Source organism: Neoarius graeffei, chromosome 3 (genome assembly GCF_027579695.1).
Source record: "Neoarius graeffei isolate fNeoGra1 chromosome 3, fNeoGra1.pri, whole genome shotgun sequence".
NCBI classification, from domain to species: domain Eukaryota; kingdom Metazoa; phylum Chordata; class Actinopteri; order Siluriformes; family Ariidae; genus Neoarius; species Neoarius graeffei.
The window spans coordinates 81,457,250-81,470,054 of record NC_083571.1 but is presented as its reverse complement, the minus strand read 5'-3'; the positions used below and the strand labels follow the sequence as shown (position 1 = coordinate 81,470,054).

The 12,805-nt window shown below is 41.4% G+C and overlaps 1 protein-coding gene across 6 annotated transcripts in view; it reads right to left on the bottom strand.

The window, feature by feature from the left end:
* Positions 1-12,805, bottom strand: part of cdc42bpab (CDC42 binding protein kinase alpha (DMPK-like) b) — a 160,571-nt gene that overhangs the window by 4,155 nt on the left and 143,611 nt on the right. For 5 of the 6 annotated variants that reach the window (XM_060917456.1, XM_060917459.1, XM_060917457.1 and 2 more), the window contains 10 exons: positions 12,702-12,764; positions 12,243-12,541; positions 10,606-10,900; positions 8,735-8,832; positions 8,438-8,522; positions 8,233-8,356; positions 3,191-3,308; positions 2,763-2,880; positions 1,756-1,913; positions 1,134-1,208 (listed from right to left, as the gene is read on the bottom strand). In XM_060917456.1, the coding sequence (XP_060773439.1) occupies positions 1,134-1,208; positions 1,756-1,913; positions 2,763-2,880; positions 3,191-3,308; positions 8,233-8,356; positions 8,438-8,522; positions 8,735-8,832; positions 10,606-10,900; positions 12,243-12,541; positions 12,702-12,764 (1,433 nt within the window). The remainder of the gene's footprint in view (positions 1-1,133; positions 1,209-1,755; positions 1,914-2,762; positions 2,881-3,190; positions 3,309-8,232; positions 8,357-8,437; positions 8,523-8,734; positions 8,833-10,605; positions 10,901-12,242; positions 12,542-12,701; positions 12,765-12,805) is intronic. The other variant, XM_060917460.1, reaches the window with a different exon arrangement.

Genomic DNA, 12,805 nt, shown 5'->3' with positions numbered 1-12,805 from the left:
GTGATATATGTTTATTTCTGTAATATCTCACAAAATATCAGGCCATTCTATGGCTGTAAAGTTATTTAATCTGAGGGGATTCCCGAGCAAATAATGTTCATGAAATCACTCGCTTCGCGCAGTCAAGCAGACAGAGGAAGTCCGTGTGCGCATGCGCAGGTTTCCCTTGACCGTGCACTGACAGTTACATCATCGTGTCGCTAAACGAACAGCTGATCACACCGAGGTGCTCGCTGACTGCCGATATTTATTAGTTTGGTCCTGCGTTTCCTTTCCTTCGCAACATAACGTCTTTTCTTCTTGCTTTCCGTTACTGTAGTCAGTCTTTCACGTTTCATTCGCACACTCACATCCTTCAGTTTTCTCTCCTGCTTCAAATTTGTATCCCACAATGCCTTGTGCGAACGGAGAAAGCCCACCACGTGACGCATGACGTAGTATCTTGAATTGGGTCATGGTGACGCAGGAAAAAATAGTGGAGAATTTAGGGCCACGTGGCCCTAAATCCATTAATTGTTCTATTGGGGGAAAAAACAAATAAAATTGGAAATCTGTGATTCGAATTCAGTAGCTTTCGGTCCATTAAACAAAAATAATTGGGTGTCAGGGAAACTTTTTCTTATGACCTACACTTGAAAAATCTGAAAGGCAGTATAGCTTTAAGTTAGTTAGTCCATGAACGTTCTCCAATTTAATGTAATAAAACGTTTTTTCTTTGATGTTGAAAATGATAGAAAGCTCAGTGATATTAAAAGTGCACCTCATTCCCAATAATCAGTTTAGCGCTGTTTTTACAGTGCTGGGATTGTTTTTTGGGAATCAACATAATATGCTTTCAAATGCATGCAGAGCTCTGAATGTGTTCCATGAGCCTCAGGAAGACGATCGGTCGTCTTTTCTTTTGTGATTTGCTCTTAATGCTAAATTGGAGGTACAGGATGGAGGGATGGAGGTAGAGCATGCGTACCAATTTGAATGTAAAGTAAAAAAAAAAAATCCTAAAGTCATGGAGATTTGACAATGAGAGGCTGAGAACTTTAGTAGAAACTAAATAAATAAATCAAAGCAGTAATGTGGTTGCTCTGGCGAAGGGAATGAGGGAGTGCTTTCAATGCCGAGTGCATCAACTTTACCTTCATTTTACTAAGCAGGGTCCTTAACGCCCGTTTCAGATCGGGCGTCTTCTCCGAGGGTGAGACAGCCTGCCACTGGGAAGGAAAGGCACACTGAGAGCCCAAAAGTGGCTTCCACACCAGGGGAAAGGATACAAAATACTATAGTACGGGTATGCGTGCTGGTGTAGCAGGAGCTAAGGCCCTTGTAGGCGGGTTGTGTGCTTGACAGGGATGATGAATGAAAGCCAGAGATGTATAGGTTATCCACGAGGGTATGGAAGAATTTCAAGCAGGACTGGACTGGACTGGCTATATGCTGAATGAGGAGCGTCTGGGGATCAACACTATACAGAAACCTACTGTGGGTAAACATCAGAGAAACCACCAGCTATGATCTCAGTTCAGTTCTTATCAGGTATTTGCTGACATGTAGGTGTAGGTTATCATTAAAACCTGCTACTATACCTTTCTAATATTTTTTTGAAGAACAGAAATCTTAAATAGACGTGTTTAAAAGAGATTCTGCGACTGACAGCTGCAGAATGAATGATGAAGTGATTGTTTTCTCCCCATGGATACGTTTTCATTAGCAATCAGAATGGAAGGCATGAAAGTTCATTTTCACAGGCATGTTACTCACCTCGCGGTCAAACTGAGAAAGCGGTGCGTCTCCTACATCCACGCCTCCACCCGACGACAGAGAGCTCTCAGATGGAGACGTCATGGTTTGGCGCTTGGAGCTGTAGCTACTGCTCGAGAGCTCCCTCCTCAGGGCACTGCCATTCTGAGAAGAGGAACCTGACAGACAGCAAGAGACAGGGATAGAAGAAATAAGAAAAATCAACATTAACCATACATTTATGTAGACTGAATTTTTATTACTGCAGTAATACTTTGTTGTTTTTTTGCAATATTTTATCATTTTTGGCTCAGCCTTTGGCCGAAGCCTACAGAGGCACCTGCTTGTATGTGTATGTTTAACCAAGTTCGAGCGTGTTTAAGAATCTAATTTGCGTACCAGCCTCAGGTAGCGATTCCACAGTCGCGGTGTTGCGCCACTGTCCAGGAAAGGAACAGACTTTTGCAACATTAGTTCGAATCCTGGCATCGATGTAAAATTCTAAGCTCAGACCTGCACAGGTCTCTAGTTCTACATAATCACTGGAGCTGAAATAATGTTTCGTGTTTCTAAATAAAAGCTACTAGTGTAGGAAGAGGTAGACCTCAGGGAAAAAAATGAAACTTGTGCCACTTGCTGTGGCATTTGGTCTACACTATATTATTTAACTCCTGTTGGTGGGTTCAGGCTGACATGCCTTAATCTCATAACTACATACCGAATAATCTGAGTTTGATCTGATTCCTGTAGGTATGAAAGCATGGATTAGTAAATGGATCATACTGCACTGCAACATCACAGCTAAAGCAATTGCAGGCTGTATTAATTCATGGGAGTTAGAAAAAATAATAACATAGGGTTTAAAAAATAATGCAAACTAACACACACAACAAATGAAATGATTTATTTTTACAAAACTAATTTGCATAACTGAAGATCAGAGGGTGGGAAAAGGAACCTCGCAGTGCCCTTAGGGACTTATAGGAGTCTTGGGATGGTTTTAGTATGTGGAGGTTGGAGAAACTCACGTATACCCAGGCCACTGCTGGCGCTCATGGAGCGACCAGGTTCAGTCCTGTTCTTCGCTAAGGATGGGATGCTGACTGAGCCACTGAAGCCGGACCGGTTCTCCTGAGCACGCACGTTCTACAGGACACAGAGAAGACAGAAGAGGGTGAGATAAAGACAATTCATTGGAGAACTGGTGTCAAAATGAGCACAAGAGACCTGGGATTAGGTCAAGGCCAAGATTAGGAGAGAACACGTGTTAACTACAGAACTAGGCCTAATATTCCACTGGTCATTCTAAAAATGCACTGTTTCTTCCATACGACATTTTCCTTTTTGTAAAACTGCATCATTATTCACCATTGATCATCAAACACACGACTACAACAACTGGCCAGTGTCGATTTTAAATATATATAAATAGCCAAAAAACGACAGCATCCCCTACCATCGGTAGGTCCTTAAGAATCTGCATGCCATCTCCAGGTCCCATGTGAGCCACGTGGTTGAAGTTGGTAGGGTTGGAGATCAGCTTGCTTCTTTTCTCAGGGTCCCTCAGCATCTCTCTAAAGACATACAGTACCAGTCAAAAGTTTAGACACACCTTCTAATTCGATGTTTTTTCTTTATTTTTATTAATTAAAAGTCATGGCGGCACGGTGGTGTAGTGGTTAGCGCTGTCGCCTCACAGCAAGAAGGTCCGGGTTCGAGCCCCATGGCCGGCGAGGGCCTTTCTGTGCGGAGTTTGCATGTTCTCCCCGTGTCCGCGTGGGTTTCCTCCGGGTGCTCCGGTTTCCCCCGCAGTCCAAAGACATGCAGGTTAGGTTAACTGGTGACTCTAAATTGACCGTAGGTGTGAATGTGAGTGTGAATGGTTGTCTGTGTCTATGTGTCGCCCTGTGATGACCTGGCGACTTGTCCAGGGTGTACCCCGCCTTTCGCCCGTAGTCAGCTGGGATAGGCTCCAGCTTGCCTGCGACCCTGTAGAACAGGATAAAGCGGCTAGAGATAATGAGATGAGATGAGAATTAAAAGTCATTTCATAGCCGTGTCCAAAATCACTCACTCATTCGCTATCTAGGGAATTACTATCTAGAGGACTATATAGTGAACTCATTGGTAAAATGGAGGGGAAAAAAAAAACTTTCAGACACTACTCTGCTGCACCGTTATTTACGTCATTACTGTCGCACAATTAAAACGTGCCGGATCAGTCGGCTGGTGGGTTTTCAAAATAATAAATACATGCATGTATTTTTGTGATAAATACATATTATGCTGAGCGTATTTCCCACATTAATCAATACAAATTACTTTGTGTCTGCCGCATCTTTCAGTTCTTTTAAACCAAGGCTGAATACTTTCTTCTTTGCCGCTGCCTTTTATTAAATCAAATTTGAGGCTTTTGATTAATTCCTCGCTCTGCACTGTAACTTTTATTCGTGTATTTTATCTTATTCTATTTTAGTTTTTTTCTATTCTCTTACTATTTTTAATTGTATTTGAATGTCCGTTGATAATGTGTTTCTTCCGCCGTCTGTTCACCCCAACACATTACAATATTATTGCCATTTCTGCACCACAGCTTATAAAATTTCTTATTTCTGTTGCTATAAGGAAAAACAAACTACTGCTATACCGAATCTAAAATACTTAACAGTCCTTATGAAACAGCTTTTACAGCTTTTCTTTCAGCATGACCGCCATCCATGATGGTATATATTGCTTGGTAAGTGACCATTGGTTGTCCACTACTTTTCACGATACATTGTGGGATACTATGAGTCCGCTATATCGGGTGGAATAATTCTCACTATACATTCAGACGGCACTACAAAATGGCGAACTCACTATATAGTCCACTATACAGTGAGTGATTTCGGACACAGGGCTGGTTTTAGGGTGTATTCAGACCAGAATAGTTCGATAGTTCACTTGCTTTGGTCCGAACCAAATGTTTTTTTTATTTTTTCATTTTGGTGCGGTTCGCTTTCACACTGTACATTTTAGTAAGTGGACCAAAATCTGTCAACAAAGCCACACGCCCTGAGGTCGTTCAGCTATTGGTCAGAGACGACACGCGCACAAAGCGTTAAGTTCAAAAGGAGTCATGGAGGCTTTCCGTGCTGTTATTCTTTTTAATGTCATCAAAGCTATATGTTTTTTCCAGTTTTTACTGTTTTCACAATTGTGCGATTACTATGCTGTTGTACAAGTAATTTATCAACGATGACGACAAAGGGCAAGGCGGCTACGGAGGATAGCGCTGATGAGCGCACATCATGTTGTGACAGTTCTGGCTCTTCACGCAATAGATGAATTTCTTTTTTGCGTCACTAGTACCACCACTTTTTGAAAGAATGTCCCTGATTTTAATGTAGGTCTGACGGAGTTTCTTCACTTTTAGCCGACATTGTTCTGGGGAGCGCGTGAACCCCTTCTCCTTCATTTTCTCACTGAATACAGCAAACACATCGGCATTTTTGTGTGTTCTCTCCAAAAGCTCAGATATGTGGACATCTGCCCATATATCCACAAGGGTACGCGTTTCTTCCTCGGCCCACGTTTGCCCCCTACTCTTTTTTTGTACTCTGTAGTCTAGCCTACCACTGGTCTGAATGACAGAACGACTGTTGTAAGGTTCCCTTGACAACCGAAACAGTGTTTGCACTTTGCGGTGGAGTGTCAAGACTCTGTTTCCCATAATGCTCGACAAACGACGGAAGCAAAAAAGCAAAACTGTTGGATTAGGTCCGGTCTGCTTTCACACCTCCAAAAGATCCACACCAGGGTTCCTTTGGTCCGGACCGAGTCCGACCTTGCAGCTCGGTCTCGGTCCGCTTGTTTGGTCCGGACCAGAGTTCGGTGGTTTGTATTCAGACCAACCCAAAAGGTCCGGACCAAGGGAAATTTGGTTCGTTTGGTCGTTTGGTCCGGACCAAACAACGTAGGTGTGAATACGCCATTAAAGTAATGATGGCTATCGTTTCTCTTTACTTAGTTGAGCGGTTCTTGACACAATATGGGTTGCTACAGTTGTGGAATTGGGCTATTTACTGTATCTTTTTAGTATTTACTATTTACTGTTTGAGCTCAAATGCATTAAGAAGGCAAGAAATTGCACTAATTAACTTTTGACGAGGCACAACTGTTAATTGAAAAGCATTTCAGGTGATGACCTCATGAAGCTGGTTAAGATAACGCCAAGAGTATGCAAAGCGTCATCGGTGTAAATGGTGGATACTTTGAAGACTCTAAAATATTAAACTTTTTTTTCAACATTTTTTTGTTTACCACATAATTCCATAAATGTTCCAGATGTTATTTCATAGTTTTGATGTCTTCAGTATTGTTCTATAGTGTAGAAAATACAAAATACATAAAAACCCATGAATGAGTAAGGGTGTCCAAACTTCTGACTGGTACTGTAGATAGGACATTCGTAAAAAGAAAAAAAACCTGCACCTCAAGGATGCTTGAGTTGGTTTTCATAGAAACGTTGACATGTTTAAGCTATTACAGGTGACACAATCCTTTCGTAACGATTTTCCTTATAGGGAATGGACATGCAGTTCAAACAACAGAAGCTGCTCCATCACTCGCCAGATTTTTGACACTCATTTTGTATTTGCATGATAAATAAATGCAATAATAATAATAGTAATAATAATAATACACTATATGGCCAATGATTTGTGCTCTGGCCATTGCACCCATATGTGGTTCTTCGCCAAACTGATGGCACAAAGTAAAAAGCACAAAATTGTCTAGAAAGTCTTTGAATAGTACTTAGGATTACAGTTTCCCTTCACTGGAACGAAGAGAAACAAAGCGAGCTCACTGAAGACATGGTTTGTCAAAGAACTTGAGCGGCCTGCACAGAATCATAAAAGTAGACGGCCTTTCGATTTTTCATAAAATCGGTGAAATTTAGTTCCCTCTGAAATTTGGTCATTGTGGTATATGTTTATTTCTGTAATATTTCACAAAATATCAGGCCATTCTGTGGCTGGGAAGTTATTTAATTTGAGGGGATTCCCGAGCAAATAATGTGCATGAAATCGCTCGCTTCGTGCAGCCAAGCAGACAGAGGAAGTCCGTGTGTGCATGTGTAGGTTTTTCTTCTTCTTTTGGGTTTTACGTCAGCTGGTATCCACAGTGTTGCATTACTGCCATCTACAGGTTTACCTTGACCGTGCACTGACAGTTCCATCATTCTGTCGCTAAACGAACAGCTGATCACACCGAGGTGCTCGATGACGCCGATATTTATTAGTTTGGTCCTGTGTTTCCTTTCCTTCGCAACATGTCTTTTCGTCTCGCTTTCCGTTACTGTAGTCAGTCTTTCATGTTTCATTCGCACACTCACGTCTTCCGTTTTTCTCCCATTTCAAATTTGTATCCCACAATGCCTTGCACGAATGGGGAAAGCCCACCATGTGATGCATGATGTAGTATTTGAATTTGGTCATGGTGAAGCAGGAAAAAATAGCGGAGAATTTAGGCCCATGTGGCTCTAAACTCATTAATTGTTCTGTTAAAAAAAAAACTAATATAATTGGAAGTCTGTGATTCGAATGCAGTAGCTTTCGTTCCACTAAACAAAAATAACTGGGTGTTGGGGAAAATTCTTTTTATGACCTCCACTTGAAAACTCTGAAAGGCAGTACAACTTTAACCTTAACACCTGCGGCTCGTAGCTGAGTCCTCAGAGCTACGCTCCAAAATCTAGTGGAACGACTTCACAGAAGATGAGGTTATAATAACAAAAAATCTGGAATGGGATGTTCAACAAGAACATACAAGTGTGATCATGTATCCACTAACTTTTGGTCACAGAGTGGATACTCTTCTTAAAGGTCACCCTACACTTTATTAAAGGCTTTCCATGTTATTTTTGAATGAAACATTTCACAATCCAATTGTTAGTATTGAACACATGACAAGCAAGTATTAAAGTATTAAACTACAACAGCTCACTGTGTTCTGATATCCAGTATCAATATTTTCCCAATTTTCCCCTTGTGGTCAATACAGCGAAGGAGTATATCTATCTATATCTACTGTATCTCTCCATCTATATAAAGATTAAGTGGGGGGGTCATGGCTCAGGTGGATAAGGCGCCATACCATAAATCTGGGGACCTGGGTTTGATTCTGACCTGAGATCATTTCCCGAGCCCTCCCCGTCTCTCTCTCCTGCTCATTTCCTGTCTCTACAATGTCCTATCCAATAAAGGTGAAAAAAGCCCCCAAAAAATCTTTAAAAAGATTAAGTGGTTGCTGAAGCAGATGTGTTTGCACATGTGTAGAATTTGGTATAAGCATGAATATATTTGAACACCTGCTGTGCGAGACTGAAATGGATGCTGTGAAAGTGTAACAGTGCGAATAAAAGTTTGAATATCCAGCAATGCAAAAAGGCAATCTGCTCTGCAATATGCCCGGTGAGACATGTAACACTTTTGTAGTGTGTGCGCCTTTGTGTACCTCCTTTGTTGTAGTCTCTCCTCCTCAGGTATGCGGAATGAGAAGCGTCTCTTGTTGTTCATACTGCGCACCATCTGCTTGCGGCTGTTATCCGACACCTCTGGCACCACCAGCTCATCTCCCTCTGACACACACACACTGAGGTTACGGACCAGAAACACACACCTCAAAACTAAACTGAGGTGAATTAAGGACTGCTTGTTACCTGCTGTCTTGTTTCTGAAGTAGACGAGCCTTACTGTTTCGGAGCCGAGGAGATTCAGAGAGCCGTCCATGTTCAGCGGCCGCATCTGCGCGCACAATACACACGTTGAAACCACAGAAAATTCCCAACACGTTACTCTGCTACATTTAAAAAATGCTGAGCTGCAGCATTTTTAATTCCTCCTCGTGCTTTATTTTTGAAAGATCCTGATGCTACAGAAGCTATAGATAAACAATTCGTCCTGCGATTATGATTCAGATTCATTAGTATCATTACGTCAAAAGGAGTGACGTTGACCTTTTTTAGAGGAACGGTCTGAATCCATTCCATGGTGTTGACGTCAAACACGTCCACTGCGTTCTCGCTGTACACTGAGAGATAGGGGGCACTGTAGCCTGCAGCATGTTCAGGAGATATGACAAATGTATTTGAAATCATTGTTAAAGTCCTGTATTTCAATCGAATACAATTAATAGAACCCTGATCTGTTAGTACACTGCAAAAAAACGAACATCTCAGCAAGTGCATAGGACAAAATATATCTAGTATTTCCTGTTATGAAATTACCATAAAACATTGTAATGTAGATACAGTACTGTGCAAAAGTCTTAGGCACACTATTTTCTTTTTTCATACAAACTTTGTTATAGATTTCTATTTTATGACTTCTACATTATCCGGTCAGTACAAAAACATTTTAGAGTCCAAACGTTCGTTTTCCAGCACAAAATTAAACGTTACAGAAAAAAAAAGTTTGTATCTGAGCAACATATTACATAAGAGAGCACTTTTCAGATTAAAAAAGAAAACATAATGAAGGCTGCTGGGTTTTGGTGCAAAATGAAGAAGCGAGTGTGACAGTCAAAGTGTCCAGAAGAACTGTGGCTGCGTCTGTCAGATGCTCAGTAAAACCTACAGCTCAGTTCCTTATCAAACTGCACTCACTGTACCTCAGACTACTATTTTTTTTTTTTAAAGCAAAGGGTCGTCTCACACCAAATACTGACTTTGTTTCATTTATTATGGCTCACTGCTGTTTATAGTATTTTTTTAATGTTGAAACATTTCATTTTATTATTTTTAAGCCATTTTTGGTCTACAGCATTTCTTTACATGTGCCTAAGATTTTTGCACAGTACTGTGTGTTGGCCAATAGAATAAGACTATTTCAGGCTTGAACTGAACAAGGAATGTCTAGGTTTAAAGGTAGACTGCCTTTCAGATTTTTCAAGTTTAGGTCATAAAAAGAATTTTCCCTGACACCCAATTATTTTTGTTTAGTGGACCAAAAGCTACTGAATTCGAATCACAGACTTCCAATTTTATTAGTTTTTTTAAAATGGAACAATTAATGAATTTAGGGCCACGTGGCCCTAAATTCTCCGCTATTATTTCTTGCTTCACCGTAACGCAATTCAAGATACTGTGTCATGCATCATGTAGTGGGCTTTCCCCGTTTGCGCAAGGCATTGTGGAGAGAAAAATGGAGGATGCAAATGAAACGTGAAAGACCGACTACAGTAACGGAAAGCGAGAAGAAAAGATGTTATGTTGCGAAGGAAAGGAAACGCAGGACCAAACTAATAAATATCGGTGTCAGCGAGCACCTCGGTGTGATCAGCTGTTCGTTTAGCGACAGAATGATGTAACTGTCCGTGCACGGTCAAGGTAAACCTGTAGATGGCAGTAAAGCAACACTGTGGATGCCAGCTGCTGTAAAACCCAAAAGAAGAAGATGACGCCTAATGGTGAACATACACATGCACACATGGACTTCCTCTGTCTGCTTGACTGCACGAAGCGAGTGATTTCATGCACATTATTTGCTCAGGAATCCCCTCAAATTAAATAACTTCCCAGCCACAGAATGGCCTGATATTTTGTGAGATATTACAGAAATAAACATGTATCACAATGACCAAATTTCAGGGGGAACTAAATTTCACCAGTTTTATGAAATCGAAAGGCCGTCTACTTTGAAATAATCAGATATCTGCTTGGTTGATATCTTAATGTTTTTATAAATCACAGAAAACTGGAGCTTGGAGACATCATGTATATCAGTTCAGCATCAAGTATGTGACTACTTCAGATTTCCTGATCTCATCATGCCCCTTGATTAGACAGGCTCACTCTGATTTTTTTTAAATCAAGTCTGATACACTCACAGCAGGAGGTTGGGATAGCAGGCCACATCAGCTCCATCTGGCGTGAGCGTCGGCCGTGGAGGTCCACACAGACACCCACGCAACTGAAGCATAGCAGCAGCTCCTTGCTGGAGAGTTCCACGGCGCACAACGCGTCCATGCCCTGCTGGGTGATGAAGGCCAACGTGTGATCATCTGGGTGCAGGAGGCTAACAGGAAGAGAATCTGAGTGCAGACTGTAGCGCGTGAAGCCGCCCTGAAAACCAACTACGAGGTAATCGCTCAAAAACGCCATCCACTGCACCACACCCGGAACCTGGAACAACAAAGGCACATGGGTATTTAAAGGCAATTTCACATATGTGAAGTTTCTTTTATAATAATCTTGTAATGAATGCATGTGTCACTATTCATTATGATGCCATGTGACATACGGCACAACCTTTATAACTAATCATGACCTGTGCATCGTTCTAAAGTAACTGTAATATTTATTAACAATTATGAAAATGTATAAACATTTAAAATATCATCACTGAGTGCAAGTAAAGGGAATGTTGTATATTATTACTCATTATACGTCGTTAAAGGTAGACTGCCTTTCAGATTTTTCAAGTGTAGGTCACAAAAAGAATTTTCCCCGACACCCAATTATTTTTGTTTCATGGACCGAAAGCTACTGAATTCGAATCACAGACTTCCAATTTTATTAATTTTTTAAAAATGGAACAATTAATGGATTTAGGGCCACATGGCCTTAAATTCTCTGCTATTTTTTCCTGCTTCACCATGACCCAATTCAAGATACTACATCATGCATTACATGGTGGGCTTTCCTTGTTCACGCAAGGCATTGTGGGATACAAATTTGAAACAGGAGAGAAAAATGGAGGACGTGAGTTTGCGAATGAAACGTGAAAGACTGACTGCAATAATGGAAAGTGAGAAGAAAAGATGTTGCGAAGGAAAGGAAACGCAGGACCAAACTAATATCGGCGGTCAGCGAGCACCTCGGTGTGATCAGCTGTTCGTTTAGCGACAGAATGATGGAACTGTCAGTGCACGGTCAAGGTAAACCTGTAGATGGCAGTAATGCAACACTGTGGATGCCAGCTGACGTAAAACCCAATAGAAGAAGAAGAAGGTGGTAAACCTGCGCATGCACACACGGACTTCCTCTGTCTGCTTGATTGCACAAAGTGAGCGGTTTCATGCACATTATTTGCTCGGGAATCTCCTCAAATTAAATCACTTCCCAGCCACAGAATGGCCTGGTTTTTTTTTTTGGATATTACAGAAATAAACATTCATCACAGTGACCAAATTTCAGAGGGAACTAAATTTCACCGATTTTATGAAATCAAAAGGCCGTCTAGCTTTAAGTGAACCTTAACCCTTGAAAGCTTTCTCCATCTAAATAAAGCTGTTGAGTATCTGCTCTGCATTTGTGTCTATCTGCGGCCTGACAGACATCTAGTACAGGAGTGGCATAAAGGCAACTAAAAATACAATGAAACTCTTTATTCCAATCATTAGCTAGTAGATATTTCACAATTTAAGAAATTGTGCCATTACAAGTCTAGCAAATTCTAGCATTTTACACACACACACGCACAAAAAAAAAAAAAAAACCACACACATAACATGATGGTGTTTACCTGAATCTCTCGGAGGCGCTGGTGCCGCACCTTGCTCTTGTTGAGCTCGTAGCAGATCACCTGACGCTTCATGGCCACACACAGGCACGTGTGGGCACCATGGCGAGGTTTTCCTGACGCCAGCAGCTGACACCCTTTAGTCTCAAGCAGTTTGAAGGAGTCGGTGTCACGGCCGTCAAGGCCAACCATGGGCACGAGACGCACGTGTCGGTTCCTGCCTGAGATCACAGCCAGCAGCTGCTCGGACGGCATCAGCTCCACATGGTGCACTTTTTTGTTGTCGCCCACACGAATGATCTCTGTGCAAACAAAAGTGTCACAACAGTGTGGAAGTTCAGTTACATTTTGCTTATTCAGTTTGCAATAATCATAAATGATGAATTTCATGGCCAGTGCAGGAGAATTAAAGGAAAAAAAGTTGGATGTTGCAACATGTAAAGAATGCATGTAAAGACTTACCATCTTTGGTGACATGGACGATGTAAAGCCCTTCCTCGTTACCTAGAGCCACACGCTCGTGGTCTAATGAAGAAAAACAACATCATGTATTTACTAAAAAAAAA